The sequence below is a fragment of the Typopeltis vanoorti genome, chromosome 5, assembly GCF_054136105.1.
Source record: "Typopeltis vanoorti isolate ZY-2024b chromosome 5, IOZ_Tvanoo_1.0, whole genome shotgun sequence".
NCBI lineage: Eukaryota > Metazoa > Arthropoda > Arachnida > Uropygi > Thelyphonidae > Typopeltis > Typopeltis vanoorti.
In genome coordinates, this window is record NC_143553.1 from 113,088,576 (window position 1) to 113,115,421 (window position 26,846).

At 32.7% G+C, this 26,846-nt stretch overlaps 1 protein-coding gene across 1 annotated transcript; it reads left to right on the top strand.

The window, feature by feature from the left end:
• Positions 1–13,023: 13,023 nt before the first annotated feature.
• LOC150106735 (uncharacterized) lies at positions 13,024–24,557 on the top strand. The gene is made up of 6 exons (XM_090392676.1): positions 13,024–13,131; positions 19,869–20,009; positions 20,131–20,247; positions 21,784–21,941; positions 22,107–22,227; positions 24,485–24,557. The coding sequence occupies exons 2-6, from the start codon at positions 19,946–19,948 to the stop codon at positions 24,490–24,492; spliced, it is 468 nt and encodes a 155-aa protein (XP_090248802.1). The 5' UTR covers positions 13,024–13,131; positions 19,869–19,945; the 3' UTR covers positions 24,493–24,557.
• The last annotated feature ends 2,289 nt before the right edge of the window (positions 24,558–26,846 follow it).

Here is a 26,846-nt window from a genome sequence, read left to right on the forward strand (position 1 = left end):
TACCTTTATAAATAAAGAAATAAATTTTATAAATATATAAATACATTTTAAGATAAATAAATAAATAAATTTTAAAATAAATCATCATCATCATGCATATCAAGAATTTAGGCCTAGCGTGGCCTGTTCAGGCCTTAGAGGTCATCGTTTAAGAGGACGTCCTGGTTTTCTTTTTCCTAATGGCGTGTACTTTAAGGCTTGTTTGGTAATCTTTCTGTTTTCATTCTTTGAACGTGTTCCATCCATTTAGGTTATATTTTTTAATTTTTTCTATTACTGGTTCTTGGTTTAATTCTTTCATAATTTCTTTTGTTATCAAATAGGGTATACTTTGCAGTTTTTCTCATAAACTTCATTTTTGCTGTTATTAATCTTTGTTTGTCTTTTTGTTTTATTGTCCAGATTTCACTTCCATACATTAAGACTGGTAGGGCTAATGTATTGTGTACTTTTAGTCTGGTTTGTTTTTGAACTAGGTTTGGTTTAAATATAAGTTAATTACACCTGTTATTTTTAAATATTTTGCAATATTTACGATTTATATTATAGTTATCTATTACTATAATATAAATTTTGTATTAATATAAGTTTTTGATTTTTCTGTTGATATTATCTTTTAAAATAAATATTATATTATTTAATATAAATAAAATATAAATTTTATTATATTATTTAATATAAATAACATTTTATTTATTTATTTTATTTTATTAATTAATTAATTTATTTATTTTAAAATAAATAATACACAAATTTTACACAAATAAATATATAATTTTAAACGATATAAACAAGCGTTTATTAATATATAGAATAAAGTGTACAAGTGTAAAATAATATGAACAATAAACATGAATGTTAATTTTACCTTTCAATGAAAATTGAAAGGTAAAACTAACATTCATGTTTATTGTAATACTTTTATGCAGAGATCTCATATAAATGTATGACTCTTCACGAATTTTAAACAGTGATGTATGTGGATATATAAACGATGATGTATGTGTAATGCACCCAAATATCTAGGCATCACTCATGGAGTTAATATGTTGGAAAACGTACTCTGTTTTTGAAATTTAATCCCGTTCAGTGCTTTATTATGCACTTATTAGACACCTTATACATTCATCTGTCTTAAGAATTCACTAATTTATATCCATTCGAGGGTATATCCATAATTAAAAATTATTAAACTTAATCATTTCATATTATAGTTTGTTTAACATATCTGGAGGTCAAACCATCGTGTTTTTGTAAGGATTATTGCAGTTATATATGTGAAACTGTGTTAGATTCTTGTCCGAGAAGAATGCGGATATTATTAAAAACAATGTATTACAATTGTTAACAATATATGTCCACCCATATTTTATAGCTAGATATAGAAAGAAACTTGAAATATAGAATATAGAAATACAGAAAAAGAAAAACTTCGAATATTTCGAAACAGCTGTCAGGCCACTGAAATCGAATTTAAGAACAAAAAAAAAAAAAAAAAAACATATGGACTCGTGGGCAGAGCTTTAAAGATTCCTTTAAAGAATTCCGAACCAAGGCAACTCAGAACCTAAAGATTTCCTTCTAGTGAATTCTCTCGTAAATTTTCAAAATGATTTTAAGTATCTTTGTACATTTGGCTGTTAAATATAAATGGAGTCATATTATTTCCCATTATATGTCTCTTCTTCTAATATAGCTTGAGATTATTAACCGGAGATTTCTTTGTGATATCTAGCTCCTCCTGTCCAGATATAATAATAATAAAATTAACAACAGGTAGTGTAATAGGCGATATGATGTATAGCTACTGTGATCTGACCTGAATAACATAAAAGATATTTTAGCGTATATTTTCAGCCAAGTGTCATTTCCGTAATGTATATTATCACAAAATCGAAATTTGTTAATCTAACAATAAGAGAAAAATGAATAGAATAAAAAAAAAATTGGTTTCAACGCTGCGATAACAGAACGTTTGACAAAGTTATTTCTTGGACCTCGTCAAATTTTTAAAAATTATTTTGATTCTTATTACACTATATCAAAAACGAAAAATATTCACAATTTTTCAAAAATGTTTTCAAAATTTCTAAGTTTAATTTAGATAAAATAACTGCATTAAATTCCATTTAGTAACCAAAATAGTATATTGGCTATTGGTTATTCGGGCACATGATGGAAAGTTTATTTGAGACAATATAACATGAAAACCTAGACTAACATTTTTCGTAATGCTTAGTAAGAAATTATTATTAATTTCCAATAATGAATTTATCTCGATTTTCTATAAAAAGCAAACTTTTTATATTGTACTGAAATTAGAATTTTATAATGCAAATCATTTTCTGTAATCTTTCAACACTTGCTCAGCCACCATCTATTATTTTCGTGACATTAAAACAGACAGACACAAACAGAGAGAGAGAGATTTTCAGTGAACTTTACTTGGTTACGTCAAATAAATTAACTTGCAAAGCTCACTTTAAAATGTTCATACGGTCAAATTTACGTGACGTTTGTAACTACACGACAAATATAAATGGGCATGTGATAACAGATTGTAAACTCAAATTCTCTTGTTAGAAACACAGAGTATTCTTCATAAAGTGCTGCCATCTATGGATCCCCAAAGGATGCACAAAAGAATTATAATAAACTTACAGAAATAAAGAGAGAATATATTTTAATATTATTATTATTATTATTATTATTATACAATTATTATAGAGGGCGCTGTGTAGGCATACGATCGGCTGCACGGTGGTATAGCTGCTCCCGTTATTTTATAGTATTAAAGTGGTCCTAACTTCTGTATTTAATTAAAATAAAGTGATATAAAGTAATTCTACTTGTCACACTGAAGACAGTGATATATAATTCACCGAAATCGTCAAGTGGAATCCAAATTTTGAATGTGCTGAAAATTGAACAGAGTTCATCGTGGTCACCAATCGGCAAATAACAAAGGACATCGCCATCTTTACAATTGCTCAAGGGAAGAAAGGTAAGTCATGAAGTCCAACAAGTGCCTGAAAGATTTATCGTCCGAAGGAAATCATATAATCTGCAGGAAATGCCTTAGGAATCTTCACTTTACATGTTCCTAAATTTTAGAAACAACATGGCAACTCAAATCCAATGCAAAACGAAAAGAATGGAAGTGCACATACTGCAGACACAACAAAGAAACGCCGCTACTCACGGCGAAACGGATTACATCAGATGCAGAATTGGACGATGAACTGAACACACAAAAAAATATAGGTGAGTCTTATAAATTGAGTTCCGTAAATTTATTACTAGAAAAAGGTTTAGAAAATATAAAAGCCAGCTTAGTAGATCTCGTCCAACAACTATTTGATAAACAGAACGAAAAAAGAATAAAAAAATTAGCGAATATGAAGAGTTTGTTCAATTTAATAATTCAAAAGTCGAAGAAGTCTTACAAACGGTAAAAGACATTAAAACCAGCATTAACGCACTAACTGACAGGCAGCACAAATTGATAAAAGACATCGGAAATCCGTCAAGAATTTAACTCCCTGAAACTACAATACGAAGTTTTAAACCAACAACAACATAAAGAAGACCTTGTCATAAAGGTCCTCCAGAAACTGAATCCACAGAAAATTTCAGAGACGTAGTTGTAAAGTTAGGTAATTCAATTGACATCCCCCTACACATAATAATATTCAGATCATAAATCGGATTCCCAGGAAGAACAAAAAACAAGGCTTGCCATGACCCACACCAGTCATAGCACGTCTGATAAGCAAGGCTACATAGAGAACAATCTCATAAAAGCCAGCAGACTGAAAGAATCAGTTGTCATGGACTAAAAAGCAACTGAGTATTTAACACCTTTCCATCAGAATCTGATGTACCAAGCAAGAAAAGCAAAAACAGAAAAACAATTATCGATATTTGTGGATCAAAGACGGCAAGATACTCCTGAGAAAATCACAAACTTCAAAGTCTATACAAATAAAAAGCTCAGAAGACATAGATAGGCTGCCAGAGTGAAATAAAAGATTCCAATTTAGTTCAAAAAGAAGACCTCAACACAACAAAAATGAATGTGAACCATCAGATAGATGTAATCAGACGAGAATACAATAGCAATGGTACTTTCGACTCGCTTTATGCATGGAAACAACGAAACGTACAAGCGAGAGGACTCTCAATCTTCAATACTGACATCAGAAGCATCCGTAAGCATTGTTATTGTTACAGGCTTATTTGAGGAATTACCGTTATTATTGATATATTGGTCCTAACAGAAGTATCCATAATCATAAGTATCCATAATCAGTCGCTTCGTCATTGGATACTTCTGTATCCAATGACGAAGCGACTGCTTTCTAAATTCCATCACGCCGCCAAACAAAAAGAGCGGGTGGAATATTAATATTTATCAAACATAAATTAATAGCAAAAGAAACTGCCTATCAATTTGAGCATGCTGAACCCCTTTGCCTCGAAATCACTAATACAACAAACAGACAGCATTCCATAATACTAAATGCTATTTATAGGCCACCAAACTTAAAAATGATAAAATTCTTGCACGAACTCAATTGCTGGCTTTCACGCCAAGAAATATGCTCAACCGAATACCTAATGATAATCGGCGTATAGTGCCTAGACACGCTGTCAATGTATATTCTAATACCAGCAATAACATCATGTACTAGAGAAGTAATATTAGGATATACTATCACTGCTTCCTGCCTAGATCATATAAACATCCGAGCCCCACCAAACAGTTACACTGGATCAGTTATAAAATGCAAAGTAGCAGATCATTACTTCACGGCTCAAAACCTGCACACTAAGACAATATCCATGCAATGTCCCACAGAAGATAAGCAACACAAAACAATAATAGACAAAGAAGTAGTCAACCACGAAATAAGAAAAACCAACTGGGAACACATGACATCATATTCAGCAGATATTTTATACAACAACATTAGACTCACAGTGGAAAAAATATATAAGAAAGCTGCAAAGAAAGGCAGAATTCACTCAAAAACAACCCAAAATCTTTGGATGTAACACAAAAGTTAATCCTAGAAATATACAGAAAGCACGCTCTATGGAAAGAATTAAAGCGATATCCAAATAACACAGCTTTAAAAACTGAATATCGAATAACAAGGAAACCATAAAACACAGCTTCATGAAAGACGCAAAACCTATCCAACAAATAGCAAATGACTTTAACCAATACTTTGCAAACTCCATCCAAGAGCTGCACAGAAATAATCCCCCAATTACAAAACGAGATCATCCTCTTGGACCACAATCAAAACAGACATTATGGTTCCCAACCATAAAAGAAGCAGAACTTCTCTCTGTAATAAATCAAATCAAACCAAACAAAGGCCCAGGAATTGATGAATACCTAAGGATATCAAGGAACATGCAACTAGCTTAAGTCATATCCTACTAAAATTAATAAACAAAATAAAACAGGATAGATAACAAGTATGCTAAAGACCGCCAGAATCACACCCATATACAAACATGGAAAAAGAAATTTAATCAGCAATTACAGACCCATAGCAACATTACCAATAATCAATCAAATTATGGAGCCGATCATACTGAAGAAACTCACAGCATACACTGAGATCTTTCATATTATCCCCAAAACACAATATGGTTTTCAGAAAAATAAGGGAACAACATCTCTCTTGGAAGACTTTACAGACGAAATTAATACCTTAGACAAAAACAAAAACGCATCAAACCTTATTAGAAATGCTGAGGCATGTTGGAATAGACGGGCGTCTGCACAGGTGATTTACAAACTACCTCCAAAATAGAAAGCATATCAGACGTATCGGGTCAAACCGAAGTAGAGCTACCAGTAACCTGTGGAGTGCCACAGGGAGCTGTACTCTCCCCAACTCTATTCAACACTTACATGCACGATATTAATCAGCTACCTCTCAAAGCTAAGATCTTCCAGTACGCAGACGATACAGCGATAATATCCATCCATAATAACAAACACAGAGCCCAATCAAATATGCAACATGACATATATGATTGGGCTCTGTTTTTGTTATTATGGATGACAAAACAGAGCCCAATCAAATATGCAACATGACATAACGCTGATCACAGACTGGCTCACGAAAAACTCCATACACCTAAACTCAGATAAGACAAAATTAATGCTATTCAGAAACACATTAACTCGACCAGTTGATAACAAATATATAACCATCCAACATCCACTCTCGAACATAAAAAACACACAGAAAAGCGAAACGACTACACACACTCAAATTGAAACAATACGATACATTGGAATTTACTTCGATGCAGTTATGAACTGGAATAGCCACATAAACCATCTACACAACAAACTCCGAACAATAACTGGCAAACTCTACAGGTTAAAAGACTTAGTTCCCACACACCTAAAAACACTAATATACAAAGCACTATGCCAAAATATACTAAGGTACGCTATAAAAACGTATGGTTTCGATGCACCCTACAAACTAAATAGGTTAATGTCGTTACAGTACAAAATCATAAAACTGATCTTTTGGGGAAAAAGTGAAAATAACGACTTTATATACACTGCAATGTTAGAACACAAAATAGTGACAGCAAAAATTTATGTCACTGTGCAGCTTTGCTAAAACATTATTTTGATGCCAACTACAGGACAGTCAGAAACACATATCGCATAACAAGACCTCAGACAACTGATTATATCACATATAAATACAGAGAGACTAGACTCAGAGAGAGAGAGGGGGGGAGAGGAATTTCTCTAACTTTCATTCTCGTTATAATATTTATATAGCGCCTGTTTCAGCTCTCTGTATGTTTCCTAGGATTCAGTCGTCGAATGGCAGTTTGTTTATCATGTCAGGTAGGTAGACGTTTTGGGTGGCTTTTCGTAGTGATTGTTGTGCTTATATGTTATGTAGTTTGTTGACTGTGGTCTTGTTATTTGATATGTTGTTCTGGTTACTCTATATGTTGGGCTGTAGTAATGTTTTAACATGACTGTGTAGTGGCATAAGTGTTTCACCTTAAATATTATGTGTTCTGTCCATGCTACCAACATAAGTGTGGGTTGTTCCCAGAATATCAGTTTTTATCATTTTATCTTGCAACCGTTGTAACCTGTTAAGTTTGTAGTCTGCTCAGAACGCATATGATGTGATTGTGTATCTTAAAATGTTTTCACATGATGCTTTTTAGATTAGTATTTTTCTGTTCGGAGCAATATCTTTTAATCGATATAGTTTGCTTGCTATTATCCTGAGTTTGTTGTGTAGATAGTTTATGTGGCTATTCCAACTTTAATCAGCATCGAAGTGAAGTTAGAGATAGCGTGTTGTTTTCACCTTTATGATGGTTGTGGTTTTAGGATCTGCGCTTTGTGTATAGGAGGAAGGATGTCGCATAATGAAATACTTGGTTTCTATGGGCAGGGTTTGGGAGTTTTTGAATATCATTAGCTTTGTTTTTCCAGGGTTTATACATATGCCGTTTTGGGTTAGTCAGTTAGTGATCCAAATGATGTCGTGTTGCATATTTGTGTAAGCGATATTTGCGTTGTTCTGAATGGATACTATGGCCGTGTCTTCTGTGTACTGGAAGATTTTACTTTTTTAGGGGAAGATGGCTTATGTTGTGTGGGTATATATGTTAAATAGAATGAGAGAAAGGACAGCTCCTTGCGGTACTCCAGAGGTTACATGTACCTCTTTGCTGTATGCTGATCCTATACGTGTGGTGTGCTGTCTGTTTTTCATGTCTGTTTTTAAACCACTGTAGTAGACGACCACCAATTCCGATATGCGTTAGTTTCATTAACAAGGTTTTGTGTATTAGCGTGTCAAATGCTTTTGTTAGATCAATGAATACCACTAATGTTTTTCTGTTTTTATCCAATGCAGCGTTTATTAGATCTGTGAAATCTTCCAGCAGTGTTGCTGTTCCTTTATGTTTTTGAAAACCATATTGTGTTGAGGATATGATTTGAAATTTTTCAACGTATGTGGAGAGTTTGTAATGCACGATGAGCTCGTGATTTGGTTGATTACAGATAATGTGGCGATGTGTCTATAATTACTTATAATGTTTCTTTTTCCCTGTTTGTATATGGGTGTGATTAATGCAGTCTTTAGTGTTTCAGGTATGTATCCCGTTTCGAAGAATTTATTTAGCAGTTTTTTTTTTATTTAGTATAACTGGACATAGGTTGATTGAGTGTTTCTTGATGTCGTTTGGTCTGATTCTGGCTATTCCTGGTCGTTTGTTATGGTTAATTTGTTGAATTGCAAGAGATAGTTCTTCGTTTATTACTGTGGGGAACCACATCGACTGGGTTGCTCATGGACCTAGTGGAGAATATTTCTTTGTGTGAGGAAAGATTGTTTCTCGTAGTTTTTGGAAAGAATTCATGAAGTGCTGACTAAAATTGTTTTCCAACTATTTGAGGGATTTAGGGTCGCAAGCAAAGCTGTGCTTTATTGTTTCTGAGGTAGTGGTTCTGTATGCATTGTCCAGCATTTCATTAATCAGGTGCCAGGTATCCTTTATGTTGTTCTCAGCTGTTGTTAATTTGTTTCTGTAGTAGTTTATTTTTTCCTTTCTGATCTGTGTTGTTAAGAGATTCCGTTTTCGTTTGAATTCAGCTTGTAAAACGATATTGTTTGGCGACTTCTTAAGTTTTTTCCGTATGGCATCTTTTCTTTTTATGTCTATTAATATGTTGTCTGTTATCCATGGATTCTCTTTAGTTTTGGAGTGTATCTCTATTTTTGTTAATGCTTTGTTACATATTTTATTAAATGTAAGTTTGAGATTATTATATACATCATCAGCAGAGTCTGCATCCAGTATGTTTTCTGATTTCGTCGTTTACTATTGTTTCGTTTAGGATGCTATAATACTGTTTTGTAGTCTAAGTGAGTTTTATCGGTTCTGGTTCTGTATATAACCGTAATGCGGTGAAATAATGGTCTGCCAGTTTGCACGTTATGACGGCTGCTGTGTGGCTCTTTGGAGGGGCCCATATATTTATATGATCAATAGAGTGGTGGTTGTATTTCCGACTATCTCTTCTCATGTATACGACTGTATGGATGGGGTTATGTTATATGCTGATAAGAGGTCTAGGTATTGTTCTGTGTTGTTATTTATGTTACTAGTGTTTATATTCATGTCAACTATTATTATCAAGTATTCTGAGGCGCCTTCTTCCGTGGTTGAAAGCCACCTGTTTAATTCTTCTAGAAATTTGGTACTGCTTAAATAGGGTGGTCTGTGTATTGCGTTTAATATCAAGGAGTTTTCTTGTTTGATGTTTATAATTTCGACATATGTTCTCTGAAAATTCTAATTTATAGTTTATTTTTCTTACTTCTAATTTATGTTTGGTAAATATTATTATACCACCGCCTCATTTTGTTGTCTTCAGTGTTTGTGTTGTTATAAGTTTGGCATTTGGTAGATAGTTGCCTCTTCATTTGTCGTAGATATTTCAGTCAGTATTAAAATGTCTACGTTGTCTATATCTTCCTTCCGATAAGCTTGCAGGGTCAACCAGTATTTTTGAATGCTTCTGATGTTGATATGGAGAATAGATAGACTTTTTTGGGGATAGTCAGTTGTTTCTATTCTGTTGTTGATTTCAGAATGTGCAAGTTATGTTCAGGGGGTGATTGCATCTGCTTGGTGGTCTGCGTTCATGTGGATTGGTATGTTGTTCCATTCTTTACGACTCATCAGGTTTCTTTTCAATGTGGCAGCCTATTCCCACATTAAAGGTCTTCTACGGATTTTATTTTGATTGGCTTTGTATCTTGTGTAGTTAAAAAAAATACAAAATAAAATAATAATAATAATATTTTTTTCACTCAGTCATTCCAACTTTATTATTCATACGTAATATTTATAACACATTACATGAACACAATTGTGCATAACAGATACAAGTACGTAATATTTTTGAATAATAATAATAACAACAATAATAATTAAAAAATTAAATTAAATTAAATTAAAAATTATTATTATTATTTCTCACATTTGGTTACAATTTGATTTTAGGATTATCCAGAACGTGCCAATTTCAGTTGCTTTCTAGTTTCGTAGATAATCATACCCTCCTCAGCGTTACGTAGTTCGCACATTTTACCTATCAAGGCGTTTAACTTGACCCACTTCCGCTCTCTCTCCTCAATGTTTAGACTCCGACATCTGCCTGTTGTAACAACATGCGACACTACATTTGATGAAGTATTAAATTCTAGAGAAGTTGGCAGATAATACAATAAGTTAAAATAACCTACCCATGCAGTGTTTCTATATGAACATATTCTTTGGGAATTTTTTGATATCTGCTATCTAAAAGACATATTTCCTTTAACATTCGGTTGATTTAATATAGAAATGACGCTTAGAGACATATGTTAAATATTCCGATTTCAAAATATGCCTCATCCTCTACGCCTCACTGCCATTATAATTTCATTATAATGCAGATGAGATGTTCAGGATGTTTTATCCGTTCCTTTTGCTGAAACGGCGCCATTGTGTTTACAAATACTCTGAATAGTGTGCTATTTCACAATTTCAAACAGTTTCAGTCAATGTGTAGTACTGCAAGGAAGAAATGGTAGAATTAAGGAAGTGTTATGCATGCAATATTAAACATTGAACATTCTACGTATTTCTCTATGAAAATGCCGACTAATATAACTGTCTATGACTGCTTCTCTAGCTAAGTAAGCCTTCTAACTGAAATATATAGTATTCATTTCACTTCATAATATATATTTCTTCATATTTCCACTTCCTCGTTCTCAACCATGTTCACATAATTGTATTTGCCAATCAAATTTAAAGAACAACAGCATGCGAGAACTTTTTGTTATATGATCACGGTAAATTAATACATGCTGATCAAAGGAATTTTTCGTGAAGTTAGTGTTTCTCTCTCTCTCTCTCTCTCTCTCTCTCTCCCTCTCTCCCTCTCTCTCTGTCTCTCTCTCTTTCTCTCTACCCCCTTTTCACGATATAGTGTAAATGAATAGCAAAAATAAGTCCATAATCTGAGGAACTTGAAATATCCGTTCTGCAGTGAAGATGGCACATAACCTATGGTAAATAGACTGCGTAAATTCGCATAGAACTAAATCTCACTTCAAAGTTAGTATATACACTATCTGATCAAAAATATACGAAAGTATCACTCACTTAAATGAATGACATTAATATCCAGTTGATCGATCTTTTGCTGCTATAACCGTCTTCAGTTTTCTGTGATGGAAATTCCCATTACATTTTGGAACTTTACTGCGGTCAGAATTTCATTCCGACCTTACAGAAAAGCATTAGTGTCGGATACCAATGTAGGATGAAATCAGTTAACACCCATATCATCAAACCATTTCTTCATAGTTCTTAATCTGTGGACGGGAGGATTTTTAATGTTTATAAAGGAAAAGGCCTTGGTGTAACTTCTGCCATGAAATTCGAAACAGAATTGTTTCGAACAATTGTCTAGCATTTCTTGTCATTATATCTCAGAATCCTAACCTGACCTATGAAAAGCAGTCGTAGAAGACGATGTTTCCTCCATCTCTACCATTCTTCACATTTGGCACAACAATCTTGCAGGTATTCTCCTGGCATCTTCTAAACCTAGACTAACTCGGCAAGTCAAAAGAACGCATTTTCTGGGCTGAGACTCCAATAACAGCGCCTTCTACACTCCACCTAACGCTTGGTGTTACTTCGCTGATGTTAAGCTTGTCTTCAGCTGTGTTGTGATGGAAACCCATGTTATCCATTATCCCTTATCCCTTATCCCCCAACGAAGAGTTTTGATGCTGGAGTGTCTTGCAGAGGAATTTAAGGACTTGATAGCTAGTATTTCAACTGACTAGAGGCGATTTGTTTCCCACCAGGCACTTCAGTACTCGGTGCATGCACTCAATGATTTTAAATGAATTACAGAGTCGCGATTGTTTGCTTGCTACTAGACGTTTCCACTTCACAATGACATCAATACTTCGAGCTGATACTTAGATACAACAGGACAGAAATTTAGCCAGTTGAGCTGCTGAAAGGTGACATTCTATGATAGTGCCACATCTAAAGTCATTGTTCTCTTTGGTAAGACCCATTATACAATTTAAGTTTTCTTATAAAAATGCACCAGTATATGCGTCCTTTTTGAGCCGTATCCGGGATGTATAGATACATCCGGTACAACCAAGGTGGATATCGGGATATTTTTGATCAGACAGCATACCATGATAACACCTGTTCAACAAAAATTTCGCATGCCTGTTGTAAAATTAATTTTCCCAAATAAAATTTCTACATCACAGTACTTAATTATTGTGCGAACATGGAAGGATTCAAGTATTCATCGAGGAAGGCCATAAATCACACAAATCAGATGTGGTTTTTCTTCACAATATTATACTGGTTATCGATATCAAAGAGTTTTACTTACTCCCACATGACCTCTTTCTCTTAATTTTTAAAGTCTTAAAAACAATATTTTTTATACTTTGTTTTTGTAGTTTCATATTGTGAGGAAATCTGACATTTATTTTCAACAATTTGAAAGAAAATAGTGTTTCGCAAACATGAATTCCTTAATAAGTGCAAAAAGTGTCAGTAATAATGAAGTCACAGATTTAAATGAACTAAGCTACATCTACTGAGACTCGGTTGCTGAAAATATCACATAGACATGTGAGGCATATGTCGACAACAGTCTATAGTAATATAAAGGCAGATTTATGTGTGTGTGTGTGTGTGTGTGTGTGTGTGTGTGTGTGTGTGTGTGTGTGTGTGTGTGTGTGTGTGTGTGTGTGTGTGACAGAGAGAGCGAGAGACAGTGAGTCATTTGTCGTAGTTGTTCGTGAACACAGAACAGGATTCTAATCACGAACACAGTCTATACACGAGAAGTAGAACTGACATTGCAAAACAGTACAACCAATAAGCCCAACTAATTTTTATGATAAACCTGTTAGAACCACGAACCAAAACTCTTGCGTCAATATGAATATTTAGTAGTGAGGCGAGCTAGATGTGCGACATCTGTATAATTTCTTTAGCGCAGAAAACGTAAGTACATTTATGAATGCTATTCGAAAATGAAAATATAAAAATATTAATATACTAATTTAAAAATAATATTTACGTTTTGTTAAATATAAATCACTTGAGATATAGCAATGAACTGAGAACCGTGTATAGGATGGTTCGCGCAAAATGATATACTTTTCAATTTTTTTCGAATAGCGTTTCTGTAAACAATCTCAATTAGAAAGTAAATGTGACAAATTTCGTTCTTTATTTCCGCGACAAGAAAGTTCAATTTTTTTTTTTAGTTAAAAAAAAAAAGTAGTCTGAGAAAGCGCGATAAACAGAGAAAAGGGTATGGTTCTTGTGACTATAGCTGAGCAGAAAAATCAACTAATATTCCCGCTTAGAATGTTTACGAAGGGAAACTATGAAATGTATTGTATAGCACTGTGCACTAATTAAGTAATATATATATAGTCCTATGCAATATTAAAATCGGTTGCTCAAAATATCACATTGAATATATGTTCACTATATTGAATATGAGATTCATAGTCAACATAACTTCGATTACATTATGTAGCGCATAGAACAGTCAATAGCGATAGAAAGGCAAATAAATGATACAACAGCCGGGAGTCCTATATTGACAGTAGGCCCCATCCTATGAAACCATGTGAAGCTATTGGTTATTATGTATTTTTGCTGTCCATTGCGTGTGTTCTCCTGCTAGTTTTCCTGGATGAGAGATGAAAAACTCCAGTGTCCGACAGAAAACCAGCTCCACCTTCTTATGACACTATTCCCACTATTTCGTCGAACACCCGATAAATCTTCCTACTGCATGGTTATACAAGATTCGAACCTAAGTCTTATAGAGAAACAGAATGAAACAGATTTCTTTTTAGAAGAGAAAAGTCCTTATTTATACAATATGGGGAATCTAAACGAAAGGGAAAAAACTAAATGAAATATCTCCGATTTTCACTGTTTATGTTCTTATTATATGTATATAACATGAACAGTATTTAATACCTATGCTTAGGAGTGACTCTGTGACTGATATAAAATAAAAACTAAATAATTACGATAATCATTTTTGTTATTAACATCGACTTTATTTTAATCTTTTATGAGATATTCAGACTAACTATATACCATATTTCTTACAAATTTAACTCATTTAAGAAAAAATAAGTATGCAGTTCATATTCTACGCTAGTAATTCTCGTTATCATGAAACAATAATCACTGTTAACTGTAATGTTAGCATTACTGTCCTGTGTTTTTGCAAGTAATTGTTCGTATTGTGGCACTGAGAATTACTATTGTTGTAGGTTAATAACAAATTGCCATTCTTTCAGTAATATGTTTTAACAATAAACCTAAAAAACTATTCCATAATAAATTAATCGTCAGTTTGGCTCTCTAATGATACAGCTCAACAAAGCATCTTTGTATCTAAAGTTACATATAATCCTTGATGAAACTTATAATGCTTTTTGATGAAATTTCTATAATTTATTGAAATCTGACAATTTTATATGTCAAGTAATAATCAATCATTTATTTATGTCAAAGGTGTAGAGCTAAAACAGTTTACATGTTGTGATAAAGACGAACTGTTATTATTTTATTTGTATACTGAAACGAAAAGAGCATGATCATTTGAATCACAAAATTCTGATAATTAAATAATATTTTGTGAAGAAAGCACTTGGAAATACATATATGAATTTATCTCAAGAGTGATTTTAACGTTCCTTATAAAAGAGGGGTTTGTTACACCCACTACGTCAGTATAACTGTATCGTTTCCTTTAGCATTGAAAATACTTCGGTATTATTCTTGTTCCACGTACTCTCTGCGGTTAATAGGATAAAACAGAAAGAATTTTATCGCCAGAAAGTTAGTTACCTGTGCATTCTAAGGATAAATTCCCTTGGTTGCCTCAAACTGAATTATTCATGAATTGATTATTCCAGGCATATATGCAAACGTTTCGAAAGCTAACACATGAAGTTAGTGCGTAGACACTTTATGCGGGAATTTTCAGACACAAAATTAAGTCTTTTCAATACTAGTGTCTAGGATCATGCAAGATTAACAGCTGTTAGTGGGCTTATTAAAAGTTTTAAACAATAATAATAACCATTACACGTTTCTTATTTTTGACCCGTAACTTCGTTTAAACTACACAGACTACGAGTTAATGAAAATGATTTCTAGTGTATATTCTTATTACTAGAAAGAAATAGTCATGATCTAGAAATTTGTGAAAAACTTCTGATTTCGATAATCGTCAACTCTTTAAAAACGTACAAAAAAAATTATTTTCAATGCTGTTATTCGATTTGTTCCTTCTAACCTTTTTTTTAAAGTTGATATTAGCCTAAACGTATAGTACACTCCCATTTAAACAGTCTTTTCTATCCTAATTGTTGAATCCACAGAGTTATATTCCTTAATAGGTTGAGTGTTTTTGATTGTGTATTAATCTTATCATGTAAATATCTTTTACAGCAAAAAATTATAACGGATGAAAATGACCACTTTTGAACCCCTAGATTGATAGCATTAGGGGTTCAAAAAACTGTTGAAATTACAAAAAAAAAAAAAAATTATCAATGTCTTATCTCTCCTGTATAGAAAGAGTAATTAATTCCAAGTACTGATCTTTCCATAAACAGGAAAAAGCGTTGTTGATGAATTTTTTTTCGCTAGAAATCGTCCATCTCAAGACAACACTGAAAGGTATAAAATATAAATTACAAAATCAATTTTACTCCAAATTCAAAGACGTTATTAAATTCACAAATTTCTGATCATAATAAGTCATCTTGTTTTTCTATTAAGATAATGAATATATTATAAAGAAATTAGCAAATCTCACCAAATGCTTTCTGATATTTAATATGCTTTCATTTCAAGCCCAGGATAACTCGCGCAGTCTCAATTATTAATGTCTCTCCTTTATTAATATCTCATTTATTATATGCGATGTTTCCTTCACGGCTACTTCGGACAAGTTCTACTTAGAACTTGATTATTCTATACCAAAGCAATTAGCCCAAACTAGCCGTGAAGGAAACATCACATATAATAATCTGGCAGAAGAATAAATGCAAATATTACTCCAAACTTACTGAGACTAGAATATTAAAATATGTTGTTTATATCGTTGAAAGGCCTTGAGCACATGAATCACTTTACGAGGGAGGCAGAATGAATAAATTCATTTATAAATAAACTCTAACTCAGATACTGCATTATTGCAAAATATACCACATGTTCAGTTACTTCAGTTACACACACACAGGTGTGTGTGTGTGTGTGTGTGTGTGCGTGCGTGCGTGTGTGTGTGTGTGTGTGTGTGTGTGTGTGTGTGTGTGTGTGTGTGTGTGTGTGTGTGTGTGTGTGTGTGTGTGTGTGTGTGTGTGTGTGTGTGTGTGTGTGTGTGTGTGTGTGTGTGTGTGTGTGTGTGTGTGTGTGTTAGAATATCTTTACGCATACAACTAGTGTTCAGGTAGAGATTTCTTTTCAATGCACTTCATGGAGTAGACCTAATACTTAAGTAATTAAAGCTGTGTCGAGAGAGAGAAATCAGATAAAATAAAAAAAGAGAGAGAACGCTACATTCTGTAATAAGACATGTATAAGTTTTTTGCTTTAATTCCAATAAATAAGAACACTAATATGCTTCTATTTAAATTTTATAGCACTGTAATACTTTATAACCTATCTTTCTTTTTTTTTTTCTTTTCCAAACTCGCTTGTTTCATTACGATAATGTAAACCGGTCTATTCAGATTCATCCCTAACAACCTAGATCACTTAAAAAACGAATTGGGACTTTTTTGTTTTTGTTTTTTTACATCAAGCATCAAAGTGCATGCATTTTTTGAGAACAGACAACGCGAGATTTATCCTCATCCGGAAAAATCTACATTCAGATCACCGAGCATGTAATAAACCTTTATAAGGGGTTTGAAGGGAAGATGTTTTAGCCGGATATCATATAGAATGAGGAGAAGGCTTTTTCTTTTGTAAAATTGAGATTTATCTTTTCAATGAAAAGCAAACTATATCTAGCCAGAAAAACTTACGCTACGAAAGAACGTAGTAATGCACCAGTCTAGGAGCGTGAGTTCTTCCGATCCTAATTCCAACTAAATGTAATCACGTCATTTAGTGATATTGTTAAATCATGCTGTACTAATAAACTTCAACTGCTTCATTTAGAAATGTGTTGATAAATACTGCAGTATTTTAAATATTGAAGATAATGTTGAAAGAGGTAGAATGAAGGCATTAAATACGTGATGAAATAAAAACAATTGACGATCAATGAAAACAACAACAAGAGGCTAAGTGAAATTGCATTTGTCGGCTGACGGGTGCCTTTTTCGTCAATATAAAAACGATTTCACCTCAATTATGGAGCTTTATTGCGGCTTCTGCATTTCTAGTCTCCAAGTCTTGTAGAGCACATTCATGTTTGGGGGGGGGAATGAAGATTCCATAACAACATAAAATAAATATGAGATAGGGGTATCATTGGTATAACCATTGATACCGAAAGGTATAAGCATTGATACCACCATTTCTTTTTTTTTTTTTTAATTATTTGTCTTTATCAAGAAGTTAGGATGTTTTCCGTCCTGGTGCTCGTGTATGGTTAGTATATTCGTTTTATCCAACTAATAAAATGCAAGCTAAAATATCACAATCGAACATGATGTTATTGTGAATGTCGAAAATCTGCTCAGTCGAGGAATGAAATGGCCTCCATGTTTGGTTTATATTCAGTCAGAAAAGAGAGTTTGATTTATGTAGTATGAGAGAAATTCACATAGAAAATGAACTTATAAAGCCTAAGATATTCCAAATGATAATAAAAAGAATAAATATAAATAAATAAATTCAGTGAGCCATCGTCATAAAATTAAAATGCTAATTGACGAGGTGACGATTTTAATCACTGTGAGAAAAAGACCTTCCCGCTCACATAAAAAACGATTTGCAATATAAACTTTATTTTTATTTAAGATTATATTTTGCACGCATATAATTATAACAATGCAGAAAATAAAAATTGACCTACACATGAAACATTTTCTCGAGTGCCTTTTTACTGGAAATAATGTCATTGTCTCCAGGCATCTTCTTTGTAAGGCTTATTTCCAGTTCACAGTTTAATCATGTATTCGAAGGTTCTCTCAAAATGTTCGCTTCTTTAAGTACCTAATGAAGTCATTTATGTCACCAGCAAATCCAGAGAGGTTAAAGTATTCTAAAAATATTATGAAATGCTGTACTGTTTGCAGATTATTATTTTTATTTTTATTACCCCCGAAGCATCTATGTCCATGAAGCCAAATGTCAGAAATTCTATAAGTTTTGGATTGTCGGGTTTCTAGTATTACGGATGGAAAAAGCAAATTTTCCTGTAAAAAAAAAAAAAAAAAAAAAAAAAAAAAAAAAACAGAATCTCCACCTTCAGATTAAAAGTCCTTATAAAATTTCTCTATTTTTCGGATGAGATTGGGATATATCTTGGAGGAAATGGAAATATATATATATATATATATATATATAAATATATATATATATATTTCAAACTGAAATTCTAAAGAAGAGATGCTAAGCATTTTGCAGTAATAAAATTTTGCATTAAACAGTACTTCTTTGCATGCTAGAATAGGTTACTAAATTAGTCGAGCTAACATTTCGTACAGTTTCAGAATATAGATAAAATATAATACTACATATCTGCGCTGATTTTATGCCAAAGTAATAGGCAATGAAGCATTTTATTTTAATTTTATCTACAAAGGATCGAGTTGAGAAACTAATCGTCGCGAAATATTTACAACAATACTGTGAGGTGATTATTCGAATTTGAATTATATACGGCTATGAGTTGTGGGATTCGGTCTAGAAACAGTTGTCTCATGGGGTCAGTTCTTCATTTACTGATGACATGTTTTCGAAAGAAAGAGCCTTCTCTAATCAAAACGAGACCAATTACCTCATTTTCTTTTGAAACGATTACAAATGTTGTAAATAATTTTAATCAATACTGAATTGAAATCTAGCCTTTCTGGCCAATGAACATTTTGTCTTTTTTGTTACTCCGCTAACGTGCGCTACTGCTGAAAATAATAATGCAGCGCATTATTCGTATATTAATATTAATGTTAAATCCTATCGATCATGTTATTTTTAAGTTTTAATCCCATTTTTGGACACTATTCTTCAATGAATAGTTATGAAATAAATTCTTCAACGAATTTTAGTGAAGAGAACAATTTAGAACTTTACATATCAAAACTCATTTCAAACTGAAATGCTAAAGAAGAGATGCTAAGCATTTTGCAGTAATAATGGCTAATAGAAAAAAAAAAAAAAAAAAAAAAGAATATACGATCGTGTTCTTACACAATAAGCTTACTAGAACGAAAAACGAATTCAATCAGAAATTTTCATTACGCGAAATGGACAGATCTATTTCATTCCGATGTCCATTTAACCGATTTTTTTTCCTATGTAATATATGCTTTACATCGCTTACACATTACGTCACAAACTACCGACCAATCAGTATCATCTATACTTTCTCATCGTTGAAAGGATATTGATTGGTTATAGAAGTATTTGACGTTGTGCGCGTAAATAGAAACTTTAACTGTATGACATCCTGCAAAACATTCGTAGCATTACATTGGATAAGCGTATTCTTTTCTTTTCTTTTTTTTTTTTTTTTGCTATATAAGTCGACACAACTCTCTGAAATTCCCAGTTTTCCGAAAAACTTCAAAAGGCAGGATTTTCAATTAGTTCTCCAAACGCCATGAAGACGGTTTTTACTACAGTGCTTTTCCTGCTCGTCTTTGCAGTTGGAAGTACCGAACATTGTAAGTAAATAAATAATAAATTTTACTTATTAACAAAAGACAGAAGAAAATATTATTTCTGAGATATTTTATTCGACATCAGTATCTTTTTCAAACTGTCTTTTTTGTATTTTGAATTTAGGCGATATTGCTGTTCCAATACCACCTCCAATAGATATATGTATTGATACTAACGGCTGTGATCCTACCGACCTTCAATGTCTTCTTGGAAACATCATCAAGATTTGTGTAAAAGTAGGTAAGCGAAATAATACATTGTCCTAATGTAATAACTTGATAGCGAAAAATAAAATAAAATATACAAATACGATTTTGGTTCAAATAAGTATCAAAATTGTACTTCTTGAAAACATTATTATAATACGATGTTATGTTATGTGTTCAATACAGAAAATAACAATGTTGTTGAAAAATAAAGGGGGAGGGGAGAGGTTCCGAATCGGTAGTTTACTGCAAGTTCACCAGAAATACCGGTTAATGCACACAAAAAATTTAAAAAGATTAAAATAAAACAAAAGTATAGTAAAGAATTTTATTGTGACAATTAAAAACGAGATTTTATTTGGGAAAATAGTATTTAAATAATGTAGTTTGCACTGATTTTTTCTTTATTTTCTCTGCATGTTTATCGTTGTAACATTAAATAGTATCTTGCAATAAATGCTGAACTTTTATGTTTCGTAGAATTTTTGAATCGGAGTCAATAAGTAAGCCAAAATGAATCATCTAATCTTCCGATAAAAGTCTAACGCTCATGTATTGCAAATTCTTTTGTTGACGATTGGATTTGCTCTTAGAAGAACACTCGTTTATAAATTAAAAAAAAAAAAAGGGAAAAAGAAAAGTGTAGAGCGTACACAACTTTGCTACACCAAATCTAAAATAAATCTGAAGCTTGCATCGATGCAGCTGTTACTGCAGTGAACCAAATTACTGCGGCTCTATTTTATAAGATTGGGAATGTCGGTAATTTTTATTCGCATGGATTTTCCTTCCTTTTCTCCCCAGTCCCTATTGGGGCGAGTTGAGCCCCCTCATGGGGGTTAAGTATTTATGGCTATAGATTCGTGTGTGTTCAAGGGGCCGGTTTGCTTGCTTGCGGGATGAAAACCCTCCAGATAAACTGGGGGAAAAACCCCGATATCCACGCCCAAGACATGTTGGTAATGCAATAACAGTATACTGAATTTCTGTGAATGTTTTTAAATTGTTTAAAAATTATAAACCGTACTACACTGAAACCCGTCCTATTCAAGATATTGCTGAATATATAATCGAAGCCTACAGTATGTTGCATTTGTGATATGCGCAGTTGCATAATTTCATGCTGTGCGTATGTCGAGAATAGTGTGTGTATGTGTGTGTGTGTGTGTGTGCGTGCGCGTGCGTGCGTGCGTGCGTGCATAAACTGAATATTTTAGAAGTACAAAGTGCTGGTATTTTAGGATTTTATCTTACTATTTTGTCCCAAAAATTGCTTGTTATCAAGATTTTATTGGAATTTTTAAGACAGTAATCCTAACTGCTTCCACATATGGGTATTTGTACTCTTGCATATATAGTACAGATTAAGAAAACTAAACGTTTTATTCGAAAAATTAAATATATGATGATGTGAATTACAGCAGCACTATTCCTTCTATTTTCTAACAGTGTTATTTTATTAAGGAAAAAAATTAGCACACATGCAAATATTATCCCTTTAAAAGTTAGTAGCGTTATCGGAAGTAGTGTCTTTACTCAAATATAAAGGATCGTTCATTTTTTGTTTCAGAATCTCCAATAGATCTTTGCAGTTTTATATGGTACCCCATAAAACTGATTGTTAACATCTTAATAAATGGTGTTATTGATTTTAATGCCAATGTGTCAGTTTGTGAAGATGGCTGTTTCATTAAAGCTGACGTAAGGCTTCCTTTAGAGTGTCCTTCGGTAAGTATTTATCTAGAAAAATATCCTGCATATCAGTGAATGCAAAAATAACAATTTTTCGACTATATAGTATTAAGCTACACATTGCAAATTCTAATTATAGAAAAACAAGTTCCTTGTAAGTCAGGTTTTCTTTTCTCATATTTCCTCTCTTAATATTTTCAGGAATTTCTAACAGTAGAGTTAGAAGTGAAGCGCGATGAACATTGGCCTTGGCCTTGGCCTTGGCTTGGGATTCCTGTCCCTTCTTTTTCCTTCAGAATACCATTACTGAATATATCTTGCGGTATGTATTTAATTAATTACTTACTTTTAATAGAAACCAATTAGCCGGATGTACAGTGTATACAACATATTCTTATTTATTATATAATTATGTTGAAAGTTGCTATTTTAAACCAAGATGTTAACATTAACGAATGCTTTTCTTTCATGAGAGGGAGATTTATTATCCTGTGTGTGTGTGTGTGTGTGTGTGTGTGTGTGTGTGTGTGTGTGTGTGTGTGTGTGTGTGTGTGTGTGTGTGTGTGTGTGTGTGTGTGTGTGTGTGTGTGTGTGTCGCGAGAGAGAGAGAGAGATATATACCAGTTTGCAATGGAAAGCTGAGAGTTAAACTTTATATTGTTTATTAAAGACCATAATTTAACTTCCTAACCTTCAGACGTATACAGTAATACCTCACTTTACGACGATCTGCTGATATGACGCCTTTCAGTTATGTTCATTGCCCATTTGTTGATATAGATGGGCACTGGGTATTGCATTCGTGATTACGACAGTTTTAGTCATACAACGATTCCATCAATCAGGTGATGCGCAGTTTGTGAGATTGTTTTTCGTTGCATCTCTCTTTATTCTAGTATTTTGCTGTTAATTATAACCTGCTTATAACGCTTTCTTCATCGCTGTTAATATTAATGCCTAAAATTCAAAGTAAGGGTGCGGTTACTTCCAGAGAAAAGAAGAAGACTCGTAAATCTATTACACATTAGATATCAAGATTAAAGTTAGTGGTATTTCTTTATCGAACACTGAGATAGCGTTTTGGCTAAACTTACCTCGCAATACTGTGGTTACAGTTGTTTTAAACAAACATGAAGTTCTTAGTTAAGTGAAAATATCTATACTAGATAATACTACAGTTATTCGTAAGAGCAAAAGCCTTCTTGAAGAAATATTCAAGATTTTCATTGTATAGACTGATGACTATAGTTTGGACACTCCAAGTCGTTTTTGGATATATTATTCCAAATTTTTCGTCGATTATCTGAGGTAAATTCTTTACTTACGTCATTTACACACACACACTGACTGCTTACAAATGTTAGCAAATCATTACATGCATCTAGAATGAAAAAAATGGGGAAAAAGTAATGTTTCGTATACAATGAAATTTGCTACACTGCTGCTGTAAAGTGTCCCATGATTGTATAAACATATCCACTATACAGGGCCGACCATCTCGGGGCTGCAGTGGGTGCAATGCACCCGGGCCCCACGATCGAGTAGGCACAGTCGGTACACATTTGCGGAAACGTATTATATTTCGAATGTTTTTTTTTGTTTGTTTGTTTTGTTTTCCTGTGCCAAAATCATTTGTAGGTAAGAGGTTTTACAATACGTTTATTTCGAATCCTTTAATTTTTATTTTTGAAAAATATTTTAGGGCCCCAAAATGTTTCTTGCATCCGTGTCCCTATATAGAGAAGATCGGCCCTGCCACAATATTTTCTGAAATCAGTAGTGTTTTATCCTCTTTTTTGATATTTTACTTTCAAATTAATGACTGCCTACCAAAACCAAAGAGCTTGATTGGCTCAATTCGTAAATATTATGGACTGATTTTGGAAAGATCTTGGTTCGAACCGTTCATAGAACGTGAAGGACTGTTATCGGGAGTTTTCGACCTGATGTAACTTAGCCGGTTTCACATGATGGTCTATGGTTGCTATTGGAAATTTTTTCCATGAAAAGGGCGAACTCACCAGAGGGAAACATAATTTACAGCCGGAATGTTACAAGGGTCATAAAAATAACAACCTTGAAAGACTAGAGTAGATCAAAGGAAGAAAATGAATATCAATAATAAATTCATTGTACTACACAACTCTTCATCTCACGCAACATAGAATTTATTGGAAATCTCTTCACCCTCCAATAAAATTACAGAAAGTATGCTGGAACTCGTTGGATTTGATTTAACATGAATACGTATTCCTCGAATGCCTTTTAATATAATCTCCATGTCACACTGTTTTACTGCATTGGTATTTGAGATATAACAACATTTGGTCGTATAATGAAAATATTTAATGAAAATTATGTTAGAAATTATAATTAGCTGTATAAATATTCAGTAGAAAAAGCATATTAAATTAAGACAATTTTCAGTGCCATTAATTTTAAAATATTTTACATTTTACTATGAATGACTTTAATAAAATGTTACATTTCAATCGTAATATTAATACTAGTAATAACAATATTTTGTAATAATTTGACATAAATAATTCCTAAAATATATTTATTGTTTATCCATACAGAACAGTAAAATTAACAACTTTTTACCTGGCAAAGCAGTGTGTGGTATTTCAATGATCCACCAACTTACGAAGAAGATTGATTTCTGCACAGTTTTATGCGAAACAACGAATAAAGATGTATAACCCACTCATTTTATGTTTCTATTTTAATTGCACAAAATAAATAACAATATTCATGAAAACGAAGTACTAAACAACGTTTTCAGTGTTTGTTTTCGTTTCAAAATCCGTTTAATATCGATTGCACAATTTATATCATAGAACATAAAATCTGAAGTTTATTCTGGAGAATAAAAACTGGAAAAGAATTGTTATAAAATTCTTTGTTATTAATGGTAAATTAATTTATCTTGCAAAATGAACCTTGCAGTGCAACTGATCCCTGTATAAAAGTTTACCAAGTAAGAGAAAAGAAACTGTTCTGAATCTTCAAGAGAAAACGAAATGTGTATATTACTCTCTCCATTACCTACAAACTCATTGAGGAAGAAACTAATAAATGGAATATTTTTTATTTAATGAAATGTAACTTTCTAAATAAAAATCTTTCTTTACCTTGAATATGCTTAATATAGTAGCCACCATAGTAACAAACATTTCTTCCTACCTTGCGTGAAACATTTCATTATTTATTAAAATATCAGTAATGTGTCTACAGTAAACCTCATTATCATTAACAATACACAAATAACTAATAAATAAACTCGAATAATTCATCGTTCTGTGCAGTTAGTCTAGTTGCTGTGCTCTTCGCAACCATATACCTGGGGAAGGAGTGTCCTAGGTTCGATTCCCGTCGGTGACGTAAGGGGGTGAAGAATCTTCCTCAGCCATAGCCAAGTTAGCCGGTCTTGGACGTGAGCAGCAGGGTTTTTCCTCAGTTTATCCTGGGGGTTTTTCATCCCGCAAAGCAGGCAAACCGGTCTTGAGAACTCAACACTACAGGACATAGGATACAGCAGGTCGTAGGGATGACCACCTTATCTTGTGAACGGTTTGAGGTCCGATGATTAATAAACCCTCTATACCTCAAGGAAGGAAGATGAGATAATTAATCGCTCTTTCCGAAGGAGGGAAATCAGAACAACAAAAATAGTGATTGTGACGATCATAGGATAAAAAAAAAAATAAAAAAAACAGAGAAAAATCGCAGTTAAAAATATATTTAAAGGGAAAATTCAGACAATGAAAAGTTTGAAACTCGATTTGCTACTTATATAAGATCTCATGAACAAGACTTAAACTCAGGTAAGAATCCATTTACTTCTATGGTTGAAATCTATAAGTCCAGTTTGCAACTTGAAATTATTTATCTTCAAGAAAGAGAGAGCAGAGTATAAAATAAATACAGGTATTACGAAAGGAAAAGTCATTGAAATCTACAACGTTCTCTTATCTGACGTTTTTCCAATAATAAGAGAAAATGTCATGAAAGTGTCTATATTGTTCAGGTGAATATGTTTGCAGGCAAACTCCACACATAAAATCAAATAAAACATTTAAAAAGAAACTGAATATCATATGAGCATTACGATTCCGAATCAAGAATTGCCGTTACAAATTTTCGACCAATTTCGAACATCATCTTAAAATAACTATACTCAACAACCTCATCATTTGTTCTCAAGTGGCGTCACGTGCCCATTTACGTTGAGTGTGCTGTGATGTGGCACACGAGAAACCGCGATACGAAATTCATGTCAATTTGACCCTATGATTTTCTTTTTATTGATGTATGAAAATTTAAGAGTGCATACAGCATTAATGCATATCTTAGTAGGTCCAATGCAATTAATTTTAGTATATCTTTTAATACTTTGATTTATCAATTAATATAATTTTGAATATGGGAAGCATAAAGGTCAAATTAACTATAGGTATGCTTCACGCGCCATTTATGTGAGAAGCACAAAGGACTCCTTCGTGGTGAGATTAGATTATCACTGGTACATACTAGAGTGATATAGTATCAAAAATTCAAATTATCAATATATCACTCTGGTACATACTAGAGTGATATATTGATAATTTCAATTTTTGATACGAACTTTAAATACAGCCATTGAATATAATGATACATAATTAAATATAATGATGTATCATTATATTTATTATTCATATTAATGTTCCAAGTAGTTCTTTGTAGAACTGGAAATTTTCTAAATAAAACATATAAAAGCAATGTATTTTATAAAAAATAAAAAATTAAAACCATCAAAAGTAAGTCATAATATTTTACAGTTTTAATACAATTTACAAAAAAAAAAATTGCTGACATATTTTTTGTACATTAAAGTGTTAGACATTTGCATTTTTCAGCCTGAAAATAAAACAAAGAAAAAAAACGTAAGACAAAAATAGA

Coding starts and splice junctions, on each gene's coding strand:
- LOC150106735 (XM_090392676.1), top strand. CDS start 19,946: ATGAAGACGGTTTTTACTACAGTGCTTTTCCTGCTCGTCTTTGCAGTT. Junction 20,248..21,783: donor CAAGATTTGTGTAAAAGTAG/GTAAGCGAAATA, acceptor TTTTTGTTTCAG/AATCTCCAATAGATCTTTGC. Junction 21,942..22,106: donor TTCCTTTAGAGTGTCCTTCG/GTAAGTATTTAT, acceptor TAATATTTTCAG/GAATTTCTAACAGTAGAGTT.